General features: G+C 33.5%; 2 protein-coding genes and 1 long non-coding RNA gene across 3 annotated transcripts in view; 1 reads left to right on the top strand and 2 right to left on the bottom strand.

The window, feature by feature from the left end:
• LOC142229476 (inositol-trisphosphate 3-kinase B-like) overlaps nucleotides 1–6,957 on the bottom strand; it is an 83,660-nt gene extending 76,703 nt beyond the window's left edge. The window contains exon 1 of the mRNA XM_075300038.1: nucleotides 6,833–6,957. Coding sequence (XP_075156153.1) covers nucleotides 6,833–6,865 — 33 coding nt within the window. The 5' untranslated portion in view covers nucleotides 6,866–6,957. The remainder of the gene's footprint in view (nucleotides 1–6,832) is intronic.
• A 5,028-nt stretch (nucleotides 6,958–11,985) lies between these two features.
• On the top strand, nucleotides 11,986–13,697 carry LOC142229477 (uncharacterized). Its single transcript, XR_012720411.1, has 2 exons — nucleotides 11,986–13,410; nucleotides 13,479–13,697. It is a non-coding gene; the product is annotated as an uncharacterized LOC142229477 (long non-coding RNA).
• Nucleotides 13,698–16,596: 2,899 nt separating this feature from the next.
• LOC142229474 (uncharacterized) lies at nucleotides 16,597–19,631 on the bottom strand. Its single transcript, XM_075300033.1, has one exon. It carries the CDS (start codon nucleotides 19,354–19,356, stop codon nucleotides 17,047–17,049), a length of 2,310 nt encoding a protein of 769 aa, XP_075156148.1. The 5' UTR covers nucleotides 19,357–19,631; the 3' UTR covers nucleotides 16,597–17,046.
• Nucleotides 19,632–20,888: the final 1,257 nt, after the last annotated feature.

Genomic DNA, 20,888 nt, shown 5'->3' with positions numbered 1-20,888 from the left:
GACCTTTCAGTAAATAAAGTAAGGGATTATGGATCAGAACTATAATAACGAGAGAATTATACTTTTCTGTTTGCCAATTTCGGCAAGAAGCAAATCCCATTCTCATTTAATAAAATTAAGTCCACTCTATTCCACTTTTGAATGCCGATATTATTACCCTCATAAACCATAATTTGTTTTTTTTTTCAAGTGCACTTTTTCACGACTAAAAATAAACTTACAACTGGATTTGTCTGCCTCTTGAAATATTTTCCATTTATCCTTTTGAATTCGGAAAGTGAATAGTTGATTGATGCCATTGGCTTGGTTAAAATACATCTATGATTTATAACCTTTGCTGAATGTAAAACTTCAAATGCTGTGCATGTTTCTTATCATTCTACTGGGCAGAGCAAGCCATCATCAAATGAGTAGCTTCGAACTCGAAATGTGATTTTTGTAGCCAGAAAGGAAGTGGCAGATATGATAACCATTCTTGTTTTGGTTTTTGATGAATTGGCGTTGAAATTGAAATGGAAATGTGGCATACAAACACATGGTAAACTACTGTATCAGTCTGGTCGAAGTTAAGTACTTACATTTATTAAAAACAAAAACTAGTCTCAGGGAAATGTCACATACCTAAATTAGTTAAATTAGAATGGATGCGAAAATTTTGCTTTGGCCATTGCTAACTCTGGAGTTAGAAACTATCTCATATGTTAAATGTTCCAACCATGTTGAATTGTAATTTTTTAGCAATTTAGTGAAAACATTTCTGGTACGCGGCTATAAGAAGTAACTCAATTATCATGAGTCGAAAATCGAATAGGTCTGAAGTCATTAATATAAAGAAATAGGATTTTGTACTATTTATTTCAATTCTAAATTATTTATACTAAAATCCTACGTTACTCTTATCGGCATGCTAACGCTACAACAAAAAGCTTGAAACCATTATGAAGAGATTATCAACATTTTAAGTATCACGGCTCGCATAGCAACGAAAATGTTCGTCTATAGAATGGTTGGGTTTTTCTTTTTATTAAAAAAAAATTATGGGTTAGGCACCGTTTTCACACATTCTTTTAAATCCAAAGTCAAAATCCTAAATTTGTTATGGTGCCGATTTTAAGCCTTCGATTAAATTTTGTTGGGCCTTGTTTTCACGAAACTTATATCCATTATGAAGCATCGCCTTAGAGTTGAGGTCCTTTCTCATTTTCTCTTTAACAGGATCATCCGTATGATGCCTTTTTCTTATTTTTCTTTTGTATTAAAATGTCAGTTTATCTAGAGAATTCCTACACTATTGTATCGTTTGTAGTCCATTGTTTCTATCCTCCATCTGGATGAAAGATAAAAAATCATTGTATAGCAAGATGTGTTCACATCGGTCAATAAAGAACAACAAAGATTGTCCTTTGAATTTCCGAATCAGGAGCAATACAAAAGCCTTAACATAAAATAACAATATAGTATAAGTGGCAGCAGCAAAAATCTTCTTAAAATGCGAATGCGAATTTTTCTTAGCATAAAAAACGCATAAAGATTTTTTCTTGTCCTTTGAGAGCACATGAACAAAATGCTGAAAAAACGTTAGAATTATTTTTTTTTCCTAGAGTCAAGTACGCAAAACTCGGATTTTAAAACGGCTATAAAGGGTATTCATTCAGAACCAAAGACCATGAGGATATTATCTGGAACTAACATTTATAATCCTGCACTGTAATTATAAGATTTTAATCTTGTTGTGTAGGTACTCAATAAAATGAAATGAAATTAAATGAAATAATGGAAATTTAAATCAAATTGCCAGCTATAACATACATCCAAATATAAATGTTTGCAAAAGTTTCATTGGTTTGCTCATACCTCTGTGAGAGAAAACATGTTTGCTCCTGCTTTTTTTTAATGTCGCCTTAAGTTCTTCTTCTATTTCCGCCTGAGTTAAAAATCTGTTGTCGTCTAGAAATTTTTTCATGTTTTTGGCATTGTTCAACATGGTGTTACAATGGATTTGATGTTGCTATTATTGGTGTGTGCCATAACATTTCTATTTTTTTCGGATGATTTCGGGATAAGCCCCAAGGTGCTGGTGCTATACGATCGATCTTGTCATCTTAAGTCCATGTTGTTGGTTGTTGGTATATGAGGATTTCCTCTAATTAGAACATGATTTCAAACATGTGCACCAAAGGTGTTCGTTCGATGTTTTGGCATTGCGGTGTTCAGCATGTTTCTGTTGCTGTCGCTTTTGTCCAAGTTGTCGTCGATGATATTGATGTGGTTGGGCATGTTGTCGTCGTTGTTTGTCTTGTGTCCGCCGCCTGTTGTTACTGACGATTTAAGATGTTTGTCCCCTCCCTTTCTCCAATCCTTTTTGTGGTTCCATTGACATTGAGTACTTTGTGTCGCCCTGTTTTTCCTCTAATTAATGATGGTCTCTGCCGCTTTTCATGTTATTTTCCGTAACATGAAAATTCGTTAAATTTGTCATACATTATTACTCCAGCCCAGTTAGCCATACAGCTGGACAATTCACTTGGCATTTTTATCTACCTTCTTATCCTACCAACTTGAATATGCAAATTAGTTCTGGCGATAAATCCAATTGCATCCAATGCAGAAATTGATATGGAGATAAATTTAGAAATTTGCTACTTGAGTTTAAATTTCTTTTATCAGCCATCGAAATCTGCAAACAAAGTATGGGGAAATCTCTATAAGAGTTCGTAGACGTTGATCATCGATTGCGGAGGAAGCCTATGTATGAATTTTATGGGGCATTGTAGGAAACTAATGATTCAGAATGATATATTGCTTGTTAGGGAAGTAACTACTGCAAGTGTAGGTTGGATAGTTTTACTTCTTTGGTGGTCATAAAAATAAAATTAACGAAACTATATTATATATTTTTCATTTGTTATTTGTTCGAGTATATCAAAACTTTTTTACATTAAGTTTGCCTTCACGCGTTAAAAACCGTTTGAATGAATTTTGGCACACATCATTTGAGCAGGAAGAAAATTAACTATAACGAATAAGAAAAAAACCTAAATGTGGCATAGCCTAGTTTATGACAGTCTATAACAAAACTGTAAATTTTCCAAATTTGCTTTATGTAGCCTGCTAAAATATAAACGAATATTGCTACATTATACATCTCTCACTAAGAACAAATAGATGGACGAACGACCGGACGGAATCAGGAGATGCTTCTTAGTCTACCAACATATATTCTTGTAGACGATAGTGTACAGTACATCATTTTATTTATTATGCTCAGTATTCTATACTTTGATATGTACCATATGCAAGTCAGGACTAAGGATTTCTACGTTATTTTAAATAAAATTACAAAATTATAAGAACTCGAAGACATTTTCCAATGTACATTTACGCTATGATGAACATGCAGAATGCCTAAAACTCATTTTTAGAATATGCCTAAAAGTATACTTCAAATCCATCCACAGTATGGACCAAATTGTGGTTAGTCACCATGTACATGCATATAAAGGGTGATTTGTTAAGAGCTTGATAACTTTTTTAAAAAAAAAAACGCATAAAATTTGCAAAATCTCATCGGTTCTTTATTTGAAACGTTAGATTGGTCCATGACATTTACTTTTTGAAGATAATTTCATTTAAATGTTGACCGCGGCTGCGTCTTAGGTGGTCCATTCGGAAAGTCCAATTTTGGGCAACTTTTTCGAGCATTTCGGCCGGAATAGCCCGAATTTCTTCGGAAATGTTGTCTTCCAAAGCTGGAATAGTTGCTGGCTTATTTCTGTAGACTTTAGACTTGACGTAGCCCCACAAAAAATAGTCTAAAGGCGTCAAATCGCATGATCTTGGTGGCCAACTTACCGGTCCATTTCTTGAGATGAATGGTTCTCCGAAGTTTTCCCTCAAAATGGCCATAGAATCGCGAGCTGTGTGGCATGTAGCGCCATCTTGTTGAAACCACATGTCAACCAAGTTCAGTTCTTCCATTTTTGGCAACAAAAAGTTTGTTAGCATCGAACGATAGCGATCGCCATTCACCGTAACGTTGCGTCCAACAGCATCTTTGAAAAAATACGGTCCAATGATTCCACCAGCGTACAAACCACACCAAACAGTGCATTTTTCGGGATGCATGGGCAGTTCTTGAACGGCTTCTGGTTGCTCTTCACTCCAAATGCGGCAATTTTGCTTATTTACGTAGCCATTCAACCAGAAATGAGCCTCATCGCTGAACAAAATTTGTCGATAAAAAAGCGGATTTTCTGCCAACTTTTCTAGGGCCAATTCACTGAAAATTCGACGTTGTGGCAGATCGTAAGTCTATTCATGATGAAATGTCAAAGCATACTGAGCATCTTTCTCTTTGACACCATGTCTGAAATCCCACGTGATCTGTCAAATACTAATGCATGAAAATCCTAACCTCAAAAGAATCACCCTTTATTAATAGTACAAATCTACACGTAAATAATATACATAATATTCTTCCCTATCGATAGGAAATTCTATTTGATAAGATCTTATCAAATAGAATATGACTTACAAAAACTTTTGTACTTATGTTGAAATGTATGTATGTATATGATTTATAATGGGAATTACAATAAAATCAAAGACAGTGATACAAAATCACAATCAGTTATTTAGTTAATTTCAAAAAATTAGAGTCAATTAGGCAAAAATGCCTTAAATTAATGAAAATTTGTCAACACTTTACCATTCATTGTTCTCAAAAAAAAAAAAACAGAAAAAATTATCAACCATTAAAATTTTGTATTGTAATATCGCACACATTTTTTCATATTAGGGGTAATCAAGGTGCTCTAAGATTAACAACGTTTGAATGAGAAACGTTACCATCGTTATCTGTTGAATATACACTCAAAAACAATGAAAATCTCCAAGTTCACGAAAATTATTTTGTAGTTAAAATATGAGAATCTTTTTTGTGTTACATTTATTATATGGACCAAAGAAATTTAGAAAAAATAAGCTCCACATTTTACTAAATTCGAATTTCTCACAAAATAGTTTATATTTCCTAAAACTTTCGTGACTGTGACAAAACAATATATAAGCTATTTTCAAATGGGTTAGGGAATTGTTTAAGGGATTCAAATAGTTATCTCGTTTTTTTCTTTGCTAATTCAAACAACTTTGGGAAATATGTTTTGTCAAATGAATAACTCGCAATACACATAGGGAAAATAGATATCTTCGTATCTATACTTCTTACAAAGACGCTAAGTTGACTAAAAGATGTGCCTACATAAATTGAAAATATGCAAATTCTCATATCTCTACTTGTTACGATATAAACTATTGTATATTGCTATTTAAAAATTTTAATTAATTACTTTCCAAATTTGCTCCTCAAATTTCCTGTTCAGAAACACACTAAGTGATAGCCCAGAAATGGTCAATGAATAGCCAAAGAGTGTACCAAATTCAAAATTAAAACAACCAGAAAAACAAAAAAATTTTAAGGAACTTTTCGAGGAAAAGAAAACAATTATATTTCGTTTCAAATTTTAGTTCATTTTAACTATTTAATTGAAGCAACTAATTATGTGTATTCAGATTTTTTACTTCTACTTAAATATGAACAAAGACGAATGGAATTGAATAAAAATGAAGATAAAAAACATGAAACAGGCACAGCAAGTTGTGCTAGATAATACACTGTACAAATTAGAGGTGTGCACGTGACACGAAATTGTCGTGACTCACGAAAATTTTCGTGACTCACGCGTGAGTCGTGAGTCACGCTCATGGCAACGGCGTGAGTGTGCGTGAGCGTGATTAACATACCAAAATGTCGTGCGTGAGCGTGAGTCACGAAAATATTATCTTCGTGAGTGTGCGTGAGTAAAGATTTGCGCTCACGAAAATAATCCCGCTCACCGACATAAAACGCTTAAGACTTAAATTCATCTACAATTTTAGTGACACCTGGGATGTTAAGAGTGTAATAACGCTCTCGATTTTAATAATGCTCGTGTTTTCAGACACGTCGCTAAGGTAAATTACTCAAAAAATTGTTCGTGAGTCACGACATTTTTCGTGAGTCACGATATTTTTCGTGAGTCACGGTATTTTCGTGAGTCACGACATTTTCGTGCGTGAGTGTGCGTGAGTACACATTTTCTTTTCGTGAGTGTGCGTGAGTCCTACCAAACAATATCGTGCGTGAGTAAGATTTTTCCATCGTGAGTGTGCGTGAGCGTGAGTAAAATACTACTCACGTGCACACCTCTAGTACAAATACCAAAATACATTTTATTTAATCTACATATATTTCTCGAAACCATTGAGATAAATGTGGAATTTATCCGCGAACTAACACTATCCCTCTTTAAAATCGACCATGAATTTTGTACACACAGCTTTGCCTATGATTAGTTCGTACCCCTATTGTGTAGATATTACATTAATGGGGGCATTAACGACTCATAAAAAAAAAAAAAACAAAACAAAATATCGAATGGCGACAATGGACTCGTTACTATTGAGACCGTGTGTTAAAACGGTATCCTTTTAATTTTCACATTTTATTATTTAAGTAGTATCCTTTTGTTGTAGGCCGAAATATATTTAAGTCGAAATTAAGTAAATTAAATGCAACAAATTTAAAGTAAATACTTTTACCAAGCAAATATCTATAGCCCATAAATATAGTTACTTGTGTTAAAAAATATTTACCACAGGTTATTTAATGATTTTGTGATGGCACAGTATTTTTGGTTTTTTTCTTAAAATTTCTGACTCAGATTAATCCTTTGTTCAAAAAATCACATCCGACCTGGATAATTTCGCATGATATTGTCTCTCTGAAGTTTACCTGTTTAAAGACATGTTGTATTTCCATGAACATATGTCTTCCTAAAATGACGAATCTGTAGCCACAACGAAATCCCACATTAGTATTCGATTTGCTATGACGTCAATGTAGCCTCTTGGAAAGTTTTTTTTTTTTTTGGTTTTATCCACTAAATATTGCCAAGCACAAAAAAGGCGCGTCCACAAAACAAAGGAAATAATAACAACAATCGCCCTCTTAAAAATTATAGTTCGTATTATCAAATTAATCTTCATGAAACGAGAAAAAGCCAAAACCAACAGATTCAGAATCTTATCAATGAAGCCTGCCAGCCAGTCAACGTATAAATTTCGTCAACGCAAGACAATTAACGTAAGATTGCTAAACAAAGTGGTGTAGACGTACTGACGGTGCGACTTAAGAACGAACGTAAATCTCATCAAGCAGACGTAAGTCTGAGATCACGCGCCAGAAGAAAAATTCAAAAGTAAAATAGATTTTTTATTCACATAATGACAAACACAATAATGCCATGAGTAAACTGAGAGTAGGAAGAACTTCTGATTAAGTGGGGAATGTTTCTTCGGACATGGAAGTTTTCTGGTGAAAAATAATATTTGTACACCTAATAGTATATTTATATATTTCAGAAAACTTTTCTATTTTATAATTGTTGATAATAACGAGCTCGAAGTCTGATCTTATTTATCAACAATTATAAACCCTTTTACTACCGATGCCCACTAAGATTCGATTTATTTCTCGATGGCTTTTAAGGCTTTAGTCGTAATAAGCTATAACTATTTGTCATACTTGTGAACACTAAAAGGTATTTTTATAAAAATTTTTAACAATATACGAAAAATACACAATTTTGAGACCATTTTAAATGGACATTCATACAAAAACTATACGTGATATTATTTCGGATGCAGTTTTGTATTTTAAAAAATTAATACAAATAAAACACGAAGAAAAATTAAAGTTTGTAAGACTTAAGGTTTATTTCGGAAGTGAAAGGGTTAATTGAAAAAGTCTAAATATATAAAGTCGAATATAATAAAAAAAAACATTTATAACATATTCTAGAAAAGAATTTAAAGATCGTTTAAATATAAAATGTCTATGCAAACGGAAGGTTTTATCTGTCTGCAAATATATGGCGCACTAATCGAACTTCAATTTGTAAGTTTTTTAATTTGAACTTTTCCAATTAAGGCGAACGTCAATGAAAAACTGTCAATAATTTAGAGAACAACATTCAAAATCTGTGGATCCAAGCAAAATTATGAATTTGATCGGCGTGATAGCTCTACACTGAAAAAAATATTTACGTGATATTAAAGATTTCGACAAATTTCTTTAAAATAATGAAATTTTAATAAAAATAAAGTTTATAATCTTTGCTTCAAATTTTTTTTTTTCATTAAATTTAGGACACAAATTTTGTAAATTTGCGTCCCTCCGTTAAAGTCACATGTCTTTGAACTAAGGCTAATTTTACTTAAAGTAAAGAAACACATTTTTGATTTAAAGAAATTGTCCTTAAATTAACTGAGATATTGAAACTTTAGATTTAAGATAAAAACGCTTCAAATATAGGCTGAGACTTATTTTGAGGATTTAGCGTCTTTGGTTTAAAGTTTTTTTTTTTTTTTTTGGAATTAAGAAAACGTTTTTTACTTTGAAATATCCGTTATATTTTAGATTTTTAAACTGACATTTGTTTGTACGTGAGTGCCTTTATTAATAAACCGCGAAAAGGGAATGAAAATTTGATAAATGAGATCCGTATCCTAATTTTAATTTTATTGGTCCTAGATTTAAAGCCAGATAGGTCGCTAAAAAATGTCTTTATTTTAAAGAAGCCCCATCTTTGGCTCGGAATCAATACCAAAATCCTTAAAGGAAGGTCAAAATCTTTGGATCCAAGTAAACTTTTTTTTTTTTTGAGTGTACTTCTCCAAACCACACATGCTAGTGATGAGCCCCATATGCAAAAGGTTAAAGAAACCCTATTTTTACTATGTGAGTTCCTTCAATAGGTTGTCAATAAATTTTTGTGAAAATTTAGGGGAAAGTATTTTTTACTCTGAAAAGCTGTTGTCCTAATTATCCAACATCAACTTTAGGATATTTTTCAGTTTTACGTAATATTGAGAAATAATTTTTTTTTTTAAATTTATGAAATTTTTATAAAATTTAAATAAAAGAGATTTGTATCCTAATTCTTATTTTAGAAACTTAGATTTAAAGTTGGGTAGTTTTAAAGCCATATCTTTGGCTCGGAATCCAAAATCTTAGGTTCCAAGTTGTTTTAGGTAGGGATCAAAATGTCCATTAATTGACTTTGATAGTTAATGATTATATATAACGAAAACGAGACTAAAGAAACTTGATGTCGAAAAATTACTCAAAAATCGGATTTATTATTTTTCGAATTTTCCACTGTTTTTGTATGTTTTTCTTCCTGTTATTACATTTATCATAGTTGCTAATGGACATGATTAAGCGCTTTGTGGTCTCCGATACGTCTCAGAATTTCATTGGCAAAAAATTTAGTTTCAGAAGAAACGAAAAACATTATTTTTATTATCGTCTCAAAACGTTCGCAATTTGTTTCCTTTTATTAACATTCATTTAATCGCTTTATAAAATGAATATTGCCAATAAATGATTGTTTTGTTTAATTTATTTTTACGGACATGCGTAGAAAGCCATTTACATCTCTCCAACGAACATTCTATAGAATTATTGCGAATAACACAAAACTATTGTCAATGTCAATGACAAGTCCGTTACTGGCATCAATGTCGAATGATCGGTCTCACAATTTACAGCTGTATGATACCCCAAAGCCTAACCAATCAAATGCCAACTATTCACCACCACCTCAATAGTATTTTTCGTTCATTCTGACGTCCGACAATCTGTCTGCCCAATTGGCCATCATAAGTTGGAGCGTATTTTCAATAGGAACAAAGACACTCAAGCAAATGATACGACAAATGCGAAAGTAATTGTCATTCATAATAAAGTGCATCATAAAAAAGTCAACATGACAAAAGCGTCTGACGTCAATGAAGTCAATAAAATAAAGCAAACAAACAAATTTTTGGTCCTACAACATCAGCGCATTACCGTGGCAGCATTTGGGTGCCTGCCTTCCTGCACGTCATGCTTTGCCTCCTCATAGAATTGTTACAATTAATCTAATCTGGTATTACAACCAACCGAATATCTAAATCTAAAACATTTTGCCACCCCAACAACGAACCAAAGTGCACAGAGATCAAATGTACATGGAATGGTATAACTAAGGTAAGGTTAAGTCAACTACATGAAATTCTTCTGGAACATATCATACGAGTTAACCGTGATCGCTTCCATTTTATCAGTCATCGATTCTGTGCTCATATTTCATCAAGATCCCAACACATTTCTTCACACTGAATACTCAATTGACGTCTAGCTTCACTTACTGATAATGATCGATGATTGTTTATCAAATCAAATATTGTGGAAACAATTTTATTGAGTTATGGCTAAGTGATTGACTGACGCACCAACTCACTCACTGTTCGTTGATGTTCAAATATTCGTAATAGCATTGGACGCAATGGTTCTATTACTCCTGATATACTGATTATATGAGGGTATCTAATTTTAGACATTGCTTTTTGTTAACTTTACTGCTCATAGTTAATTTTATTCTGGTTTCTATGTTTATGTTGTTTATATGATATACTTAGCAGGGTGATTAAATTCATTGTGACATTTCAGGTGAGGGATTTCTTGAGGGGGAGTGGTCGATTCCATATTTAATGTTTGTACGAAACGGATTTCTTAAAAACAAACGTTTGATATTTTTGATGAAAAATTTAACTAAATGCGAAACTCGTTTTAATATGAACTCTAAGCTTTATACAGCGTTTAAAGAAAGAAAGGATCCAACGATCGCAACAAAAGTTTTTTTTTTTTTGAACGAAGTTTTCCTATATACAGAATTATCGCACTACGCTGTCAGTGGTCCTTTCCGTAGTAGTGCAGGAGCACTTGAAAATGAAAATTATTACACAGATCTCATTTATCGAATTTTCATTCTATCATTGCGATATATATTAACAAAACTATGCACATACAAATAGATGCCAATTTAAATATACAAATTATAACAGATACCTCAAATTAAAAAAAAAAAAAACTTTTTCTTAGTTAAAAAAATGTATGTGGAATTCTCAAAATAAGTCTTAGCCTATATTTAAAGCGTTTTAATATCTGTCCAAAGATTCAGTGTTTCAATGAAATTTTAGTGTGTTCAATCTGCGAATTTTTTAGAAATAAATGTAAATTTCGTTTGGGTATGGCTACAGCAATAATTTAATGTTGCTTAAAACCCTAAATCATTGTAGAGATCGTTATCAGAGAATGAAGCCGCCCAGTCGCGCCGCCAATTTTAGCCGCCGCCGACCAGTTTTTTCCAATCGAAGCCGCCGCCGAATATATCGACTCAACTCGACTTATAATTAGCCGCCAAGTAATCAAAAATATTGATTTAAATCAGAAAAAATTGTTAATAATTATTGTATTTTTTGTAAAAATGTTTAACTTTCCACCCAAAATTCATCAGTATCAAGTTTCTACAATAGTTTTTAAAGTTTGGTTGTACAACTAATCTCATTACCTACCATTCGGATTACTTCAAATCGATTTTATAATTGTTAATTGTCCGCCGAATAGACGAATTTATATCGGCTTAGCCGTCAAGCCGCCGCCGGAGGCAAAAAATTAGTGTCAGCCGCCGCCGGCAAAAATGGGTTGGCTTCATTCTCTGATCGTTGTATAAAATTCGGAGATATCGGAAATTAACGCCGTCAAAAAAATTCACAAGAAGTACCTGTTTTCGTGCCATGTTCTTTATCATTAGACAAAGCCCATCATCATATTTTTCCGACCTACTCTACTGTATTTATCTAAAGATATCACCAAATATGGTTGTACACAAAATCAATTACAAAGTTGTTGTGTTTCATGGTTTTTATTGACGTCAGATGATAGATGTGTTGTAGCCAAGTATCGATCGCTATAGTTTGTAAGCGACAGAGAGCACAATAACCGCGGTATTTTAACATGAGGGTCCCACAAAAGAGTGAGGGATTATGGAATAAATTTTTTGTCGTTGTTAACTGGCATTTAAATCAAAACTACCAGATTTCATAAGAATTAACAATATAATTGCCCAACAGTTAGTAAGTGTAAGGTGGCATAAAGTCATTATTATTGTTCTTCACTCACGTGATTGATTAGGAGATTTTTGTGAAATAATTACTCTTGTACAGGAGCCACTATACCTGACAATATTCATTTTGTATTGAATATGTTATTTAATTATACAGTATTTTGTCTACTTAAACCTTAATACCGTTACAAATAATAATTACAGATTTCTAGATGATGTAGGGAAATTTGAAGTTACTGTTTGTAAGTTTAACACACTAACCTGCAAAACCACGTAATTAGTTTTTTCAGTGTATCACCTGCGTATGAAATCGCCCGCACTTTAGGCGGAGCGCCTACTGCTTTGCTGACCTAACAGAACATGTTTTACCATTCATCCGATAATTGTCCATTAATATTGGCATTATAGCATCTGTTACTCAGCAGAGAGTGATTTGGCAAATATGGATGAACAAGACTTATATGTGGCTATGGTTAGGTTAGGATGGATTGGATGGATTGGATATCAAAGCTTTGGTTAAAGCATTTTTTGGAGATTCACATTTGACGTCAAACCCCATAGCTTTGACGCAGTTGGTTACCGGCATTTAGAAGCAAAAATGAAGCACACATTTATTTCGATTTTTAGTTAAAATATTTTTCACACTGAATCGTTCAAGTAGCCATTTGACTTGGCTATATTTTGTAAAATTAACATAGCTTTGCGTTTTTTATACACTTTGAATAAATCAAATGAATTTATCTTCAGGTTAATGGCACATGTTGATCAATTACGTATTGCACTGAACACAAGTGTTAAATTAATAAAAATGCCGATAAAACAATAATTATGGCATGTGTATGGAAATTGGATATTTTTTATGAGAATTAATATAATTTTATTATTAGCAACTAGTATTTATTATACCTCCCTCTAAACACTGAAAGCAAGCTTGATGACTTTTGTATTGATTTCGAGCCAAAGAAACTTTAAGTAGGGATACTTTTAAGACACAAATCTCTTTTAAATTTGAGTTTCGCGCACTTGATACTAGGAAGCAAATTTTAATTTGCTCGATTTTTCTGCTCTTTTCTTCATGTGCTATGAAAGTCCTTTAAAAACGTGTTAACCCCTGCCAGCATTTCAAAGTTCCGTTTCATCCTCATCGCTACCACAGACACTACAACAATCGCCAACTGTGATGGGGGAAGCGTATCAAAACGTATGAAATGTACATGAAATTATTTTGCCATCACTATTGTTACAAGAGCCATTTTATATTTTGTGAAACACCAATCGCAACTAGCCCATTATAATTTATTTAAATAAAAACGAATATGAAGTGCTGAAAATATGGTTATTTCGCTTAAAATTGTGAAAGGTATATTGGTGAACAATTTTTGACTTTCCAAATGGAATAGAGTGATAGTTTTTCAGATATTTTTCCAGACACGCTGCCTCCATCGAGAATAAAAACACTGGCTGATAGACGCTGCAACATGTAACTTGCTACTTGTAACTCAACATCATTCTTTTATTAATGCAAAAAATTATATTAAATGTGATAGTCGTATAAATGTTATATTTATAAGAATTTATAAATGTTTAATCAAATTAATAAACATCTAAACAATCGTGTTTTACTTGACCACAATGATTCTTTTACAACTATCTTAAAATTCACTTTTTTTATAGTTTGAAGGGGCTCTTATTGGCGTCGTTCTAAATTTATCTAGAAAGGCACATAGTAATTGCACTCATGCGATACTATTTTGTAGTAACTTGGCGTGGTACAACTACTCAATAGTGACGGCGCTTTTGCGCCGTATACGGTTTTCGACGTGGTGGGGATTCTCAGAAGCGCCGTCAAATCCAAAAAATGTTGGCAGGGAACGAATCCTTAAATTTCCAGACTCAAATTTTGTTTGTAGTTAAAATGCAAAAAGGCAACAAATTTAAAGAGAATTTCATTAAAAATTGTCTTTCATGTAAAGATATCATTTTTAAGTCACACGGTCACAATAACTATAACGCCATGACTATACCAGAAAATATACTACTACAAAGTATAACTTTTTTTATTTCAATATTTTCCAATTTGTGGACATACCCTTTTGTAATGTCGTCATAATAATTTTCAATTACTTTGAGAAAACACTCAATTGGAATGTTTATATTTTTATTAGATTTGAAAAACAAATACAAATGTTGACGCCACAAAAATTACAAACTGTGACTGTATTTACTCTCAATATTCAAAATCTATTTTGCAATGACTCAAAAATACTTTGTCAATTGCAAAAAATGGTGTAAAACGTGATTATTTCCCCCACAGCTTTGGGGGGAATGTTTTTTTGACAAAGGGTACGAATAATAGTATTATCCACAAATAGGCCACACGTGGGCATTGAGTGATTGCAAAGAGTTCTAATAATTTCCTCGTTTCGGTCTCGTAAAAAACGTCGAAAAACTAAAACCAATAATGCCAAAATTTTTAAATCTAAATTCCCTTATTTCTGTTAAACAAAAATTTTAATATTTAAAATTTTGTCTAATTTTTTAGAAAGTTTTTTTCATGTTCCCAATGTATGAACCAAGTAAGCATTAGGGCAGTAGTTTACTAGACATTAATTCAATAAAGAGATTTTACTAATTTACTAAGAGAAAAAATTTACATATATTCAAGGAATACACCCTGAGTTCAAACTTTCCACATGTTGCAAAAACGCAACCCTTTTTCGTAACGCACCACTAAAGAACCTCTGAATAGAAACATCACAAATTGTGCCAGGTTAATCACTGTAGGCGTATCTTCCCCTGTTTGCTTTTGAATTCCATAAAACAATTCTCATAAACTTTTTCATGATAATATAATAATAAAATGGAAGATAAAATTCTACAATAACCACCACACAAAAGTTAATTAAGGTTAGCTTGGATCACAAAAAAAATGAAAGAAACCCGACCTAAGAGCACGGGTAAAACGCCTTCATTCAGATAAGATAAATGTGCGGGAGATATCAAATTATAACAAAGTGCCGTGGAATCTTTTGACAGATTTTCACAACAAAAAAATGCAACGTATTTGTTTATTCATAACTAAAGACGCAATAGAATCGTTGCATAAACATGGTGCCAAAGTGGAATTTGATGGCTTATTTTCTTAATAAAACTAATTTATTAAATGTATATCTTCACTGTTTAAATGATTACCCCATATGATATTTATATTTTTCCTATTTAAGTGCATTCAAATTAATTAGACATTTTAAGGATAAGAGCTAACTTTATGATTGATCTGAAAAAGTGGAACCTATGAGGAAACAAAAAAGCTCGAAAAGGTCCCACAATGATTCGCAATTAGAAATTCAAACTAACAAAACTTTAATATCGCAATGCTTCTAGAAAGGACTTTGAGAACCATTACGACTGATCAGGAGAGATTATTTACACCCTACATAATTCAATATCAAAGCGAAATTGACAATTTATATTATAGTGAGATACCAATTTACTACTCTGGTGAAAAATATATTGTAGTTTGCTGTGCGAAATTGAAATATTTTACACAATGCATATGTTTGAGATCAAACTCGCATAATGATGTTATAAACTTCGTAGTTATGTAAAATATTGGAATTTTTATACAAATAAACGTGGCTAATAATTTTGAAAATCAAAATGTCATGCTCAAATGTCAGTCTATCCAAACTCCCACTATTCCTTTGCTTATACTCACCTGGATCTACGCCAAATTTGTACCGGTTCGAACACGTCCAAACACATCGAATCCCGTACAGGTAATAGGTGGATACCATGTTCGGCTTTTCCATTAAACACTTGCATACAGGCGAAAGCTATTTTTGTATAAAATCTTCTCAAAACTGGATGGATGTAAAATTGTCAGCGTATTGATTGCACAACATTTTCCATTTCGAAATTAATTGATTCAAAAAAGTAACCAAGAAGAGTGGAAACCGAACATAGTACTCATCTTAAGACACTGTTTTGTCATTTCAAATTGAATCACTCCCCCCAAAATAATATCATGAAGTCCACGTCTATGTGTCTCTAAAATGTTTTGTCATTTGTCTTGGAAAACTATTGACAGAAAAGCGATTTCTACTCATAGCCCTCTCCACCTTGACATATATACATATGTTGATTGGCAGAGCAAAAGACTTCTACTTAATACTAAATGCAAAACCTGCAACTGGTGAAGTTAACGTCATGCAAACGACAAGAAGTAGAGTATATATGTCGGAGTAGACAAACAAAATCAATTGAATTTGCGATACAAGTAAATCTCGTAAGATTAATATTTGGTTAGTATTAAAGCTTTTGAGCAGAACGCTTATTATAAATCCTCAACCAAAAACTGCTTAGTTTCAAGCGAATACTCTTCTTTTCCTAACTATACAATGTCAGACCTTGTATTGACCATTTAACCCATGTGAAATCTAAAGCCATCTCTCCACCACCAGAACCACACCAACACAATAAACAAATTAACAGACTTTGCAAATATATAAAAACAAAAACATTTAATAATTCTTCAAAATTGATGTTGATTTAAAATATATGTATATATTTTCCATTTTTATTATAAACCTTTTACAAATACAACAATTTTGTATAACATAGTAGAAGATAATACTTTCCATAAGGATACTTGATGAGGGTTGTAAAGATATTTACAAAATATATAGAAAATGAAAGACCATAGGTATCCATGTTGCAACAAAGTTCGTCATGTGCATAGGACCCTCCAATTTTGGTTTAATAGAATTATACTAATCGTTATAATATCTAAAATACTATATAGAGGTACTCGTAGTTCTAGATCTACTGATAGGGGAACAACTTATAATAAAAGGGAATCTTAAACGTAGTGAAATATATAGTTTATAATTAAATGAGATTTAGTTTTATAGAATAAAACTTACAGTAGGCAAACAAAAAATTTCATAAAACTTAGGGAACTAGAATGACTAGGAATCTTTATGGCCTCCCTTCTTTAGGGTAACTTAACATTGTCTACGGTTAGCAAGCCCGTTGATATACCACCTACCTTTTTGGAACGTTTACAGGATAAATGCTGATTGGCCAACATATCAGAGAGATCCTGGCAGTCTTCGGGTTGTTCTGGTATGGTGAAACTATGCGATGTTGATTCCTCATCTCCGCTCACAGAGCAAGTGGAGCAGTCTGAGGTCTTACGTTCCAATTGCATACGCATGCCATTGACAAGACATTCGGCGCCGTCTAGAGCGGATATCGTGGAGCCACAATAGTAGAGATTACTGCATGAAGAGGCGGCACTTACATCGGAGTTATTGTCGAGCGCATCTTTTTCGGTGCCGGAGGTTTCCAAAGAAGAACGTCTCCGGCGCATACGTTGGGCACGAAAGTATTCGATCTCTTCCAAAGTAATACCACACATAATATCATCGGAATAGTCCGACACCACAACAGAGGGTGTACGCACAAAACGTACGCCTTGCATATCTCCTGAAGGATAATCGCTGACACAAGACTGTGAGGATTCGCGTCGTGAACTACCTCCTGAGCGGGGATCTTCGGGAATTTCCACTACTCTTTCTTCTAGCAAAACTTTGGATGGTATTTGTGTTTGACCCACATTGATATTAGTCAAAATATCTACTGGTGGTGAATCGGGTAGAAGTGTAGGTTCGGCCAAAGGCAAAAGCGCTGGCCGCAAAGGCAAGTCTGTTACCGTTAAAGTCATGCGTCTCTTTTGCTGTGTCAAAGGGCCTTGTCCTTCTGTAGTGTCCATTGATTCATCGACATCGAGACCCAAGGCTGAATCACTGCTGGCAGAACGGGCAACTTTATCCTTACGTTTGGCAGGTAGTCTTTCAATAGCTGTGTGGGTGGTTCGTATGGAGTCATTATCGTCATCATCCGAGCTGTAAGGACTTTGGCCCAAATTACAACCTTCATCTGACAATGGGGAGTTACGCTGATCCAAGACATCTGGTTTCAGGGAAGCCATATCCAATTCTGTGCCGTTGATTTTTGTTTGGGGTACAATCATTTTACTGGGATTCTGGTCAAAACGTCTGGCTAACTCTTTCACACTGGGGAATTGGGGAGCAGGAAATATTTTAGTTATAGTTTCCGTATCTGGACGAGGAAAGGCACTACAATTTATTCGCACTAATTTTCTTTGCAAATCCAATTTGCGCAAAGCCACCAATGAAGGTTGTTTTGGTCTGGAGGAAAAGTTTGGAGTCAAGGTTTCTGATGTGGCTGCAGATATTGTTTCACTCGTTGTTTGCCCCTGGCTTACCAGATTTTTATTCACCTTAAGGCTAGGAATTTTTAATTTTAAATTGTGATGTTTTTTGAGTAAGCGTTTGCTTAGTGGTGTTATTGATTGAATTTTACTGGCTGTCGTCGGTAATATTCCACTGGGGCTTGATGAATAGTCCGTTACAGATGGCGAGCTAGGAAAATCTTTGAAAAATTCTCTTTTCAACAATGCTTTATGTTCAGCTAAACTTCGAATCTGACAGGTGGTATTCACTTCTGTTTGTTTGTGATCTTGCTTTGGGTTGTTTGTATGGTTAAAGAACTTTTTGTCAATGTTCAATTCCAGTAGTTCACATTGGTCTGCTTTGCGGCTATTTACAGTTGATGTTTCCGTTTCCACAGTTCTGTGATAACTGGCTTCGCTAGGTACATTTGTTATGTTTTTATGCGTCAACGTTGTCGTTTTATTTTGTAATACCGTTAATGCTGTCGACGACATCGGCATTGTTGTTGTATTTATCACAGACGACAATAAACGTGACGATGGGGACAACGACGAAGGCAACGATGCCATAGGCATTGACGAACATTCTAACATTTTTGTCGTCGTTGATGGCTTTCGCTCATCGGCTTCTAAACAATCTTCAGTTGTTTTGGTTGTTGCTGACACATGTGTTGACGAACCACTTGTTGAGTATAGCAGTTGCGTCGTCGGCGATAATATGGACAACTCATCGTTGATCTTCGTCGTCGTTGACGTTTGTTTACAAACTCTGTCATCGGTTTTGTTTGTAGCTAAACTAACTGAACGCTGGTTCTGGTCGGAATATTGTCGTTTTTCTTCTCCACCTACACCTTCATAACCACTATGAAGATGATGATGTTGCTGCTGCTGCACAACTACCATTGATAATGCCATCGTTGTTGCTTTGGTATCATTGCTGTGATAGTGAGGCTCTTGTTGCAAATCGGGAACCGCCATGGTAGGAGCCTTAGTAGTATTACTATTCGTTTTTGCATTTGTTTGTGCTTTGCTTGTGTCGTTTATCATTTTCTCGACCAGGTTATCACATGCTTTGTTTATATTTTTGTTGTAATTGATTTTTGTAGTAAATTGTTTGCATTCATTTATGTTCTTGTTTGCTGTCACTTCGATTTGTATTTGACGTGACAAGGTCTCTATTTATTTAGTGTCGATAGGTCGGTTTTAGTACTTGCACTCGCGATTGAATTTGCAGTACATTTTCAAAATACAAAAAAGTATGTGGCAGCACTAAAATGTTGAAATTGGGCCTTTTTGTTTTCAGTAGAAATGACAACAGTAGCAATTTAAATATAAAAATTCGTTATAATTATAATATACGAAAATATAGAAACGCGTATACTCTTCTATTTCATTGAATTTTTCGAAATATATACACTACAAAAAATTTTCATCTGCCAACATGTATTAAATACAAATATTATTTACTATTTTTTCATTTCCCCAAATGAAATAGCTGTTGATTTCAGTCCATAGATTGTAACAGCAGAATTGATGATAAGAATAATATAATTTGTTTACTGTATCGAAGTTTGTAGAACCATATCAATTATATTCAATGTTTTCGATGGTATTAGAATAAGAAAATGTTATTTTGACTAGGGACTGTAATTGGAATCAAAAAAGTCTACCTTCCGATCTATCATTATTTAATTTGGAATAGTCGACTTTTTATATTTTAGACTTTATGACTCGACTTGTTTGATAAGATAAATTATTAAAATTTTGAAAATTATTCAAAATTTGTCTTTGTTGTACACGAATTTTCTACATCGACTTTTTGACCTTTATTGACAAAAAGATGAAATGTCGATTTTCGACTTTATATCCCTAGCATTGACATTTAGAGAAAGGAAAAATGTGTATCTTGTGTATGTCTTAGCGATATTCTCTGGTTATTAGATGAAAACTGGTCCCATAAATATTTAAAAAAAGATTTGTTTTAATTTTCTGTTATTGTAATATCGACCATAATTGCTTTCTCTGTTCAGTGCTGCCACATAGATCTGCAAATTACAAACATATTTCTTAGAAAATTTGTCATTTACAAAAACCTACGTCATACTGTATACTTCGCGTCAAATTGTCTCATGCTATATTTAGCCAACACAATCACAATTGTCACTGTGGACGTTGCACATTTTGGTCTATTAAGTAAGACTAATTCAATTTAGTCGATTTTATTACTCATTTAAGGGAATGACGTCAAGTGGGGCCCGACGGTTGTTTACCCATGTTTTCTGCTCGAAACATTCTCAATGATCTGTCACAGAAATTATTACGAATACAGTGCCTCATTGGCAAATACGAATTTCATTTTCATTGTGTAAATTTGTTGTGTAAAAAAATACAATACAAAACCGAAAATCACTAGATCAAGTTTTACACGATAATGAAAATATCTCATACACGATCACGTACATAGGCTTCGGATGTTATTACATGCGTCAGCATATCAAGGCGATTACAGCGACAACGATGTTGCCAGCGATGACGATGGCGTTTACCGAAAATAACACAATAAACCCGGAACGACCGGC

This window comes from Haematobia irritans, chromosome 3, assembly GCF_050003625.1.
Source record: "Haematobia irritans isolate KBUSLIRL chromosome 3, ASM5000362v1, whole genome shotgun sequence".
Taxonomy (NCBI): Eukaryota; Metazoa; Arthropoda; class Insecta; order Diptera; family Muscidae; genus Haematobia; species Haematobia irritans.
This window is presented reverse-complemented; position numbering and strand designations above follow the sequence as displayed.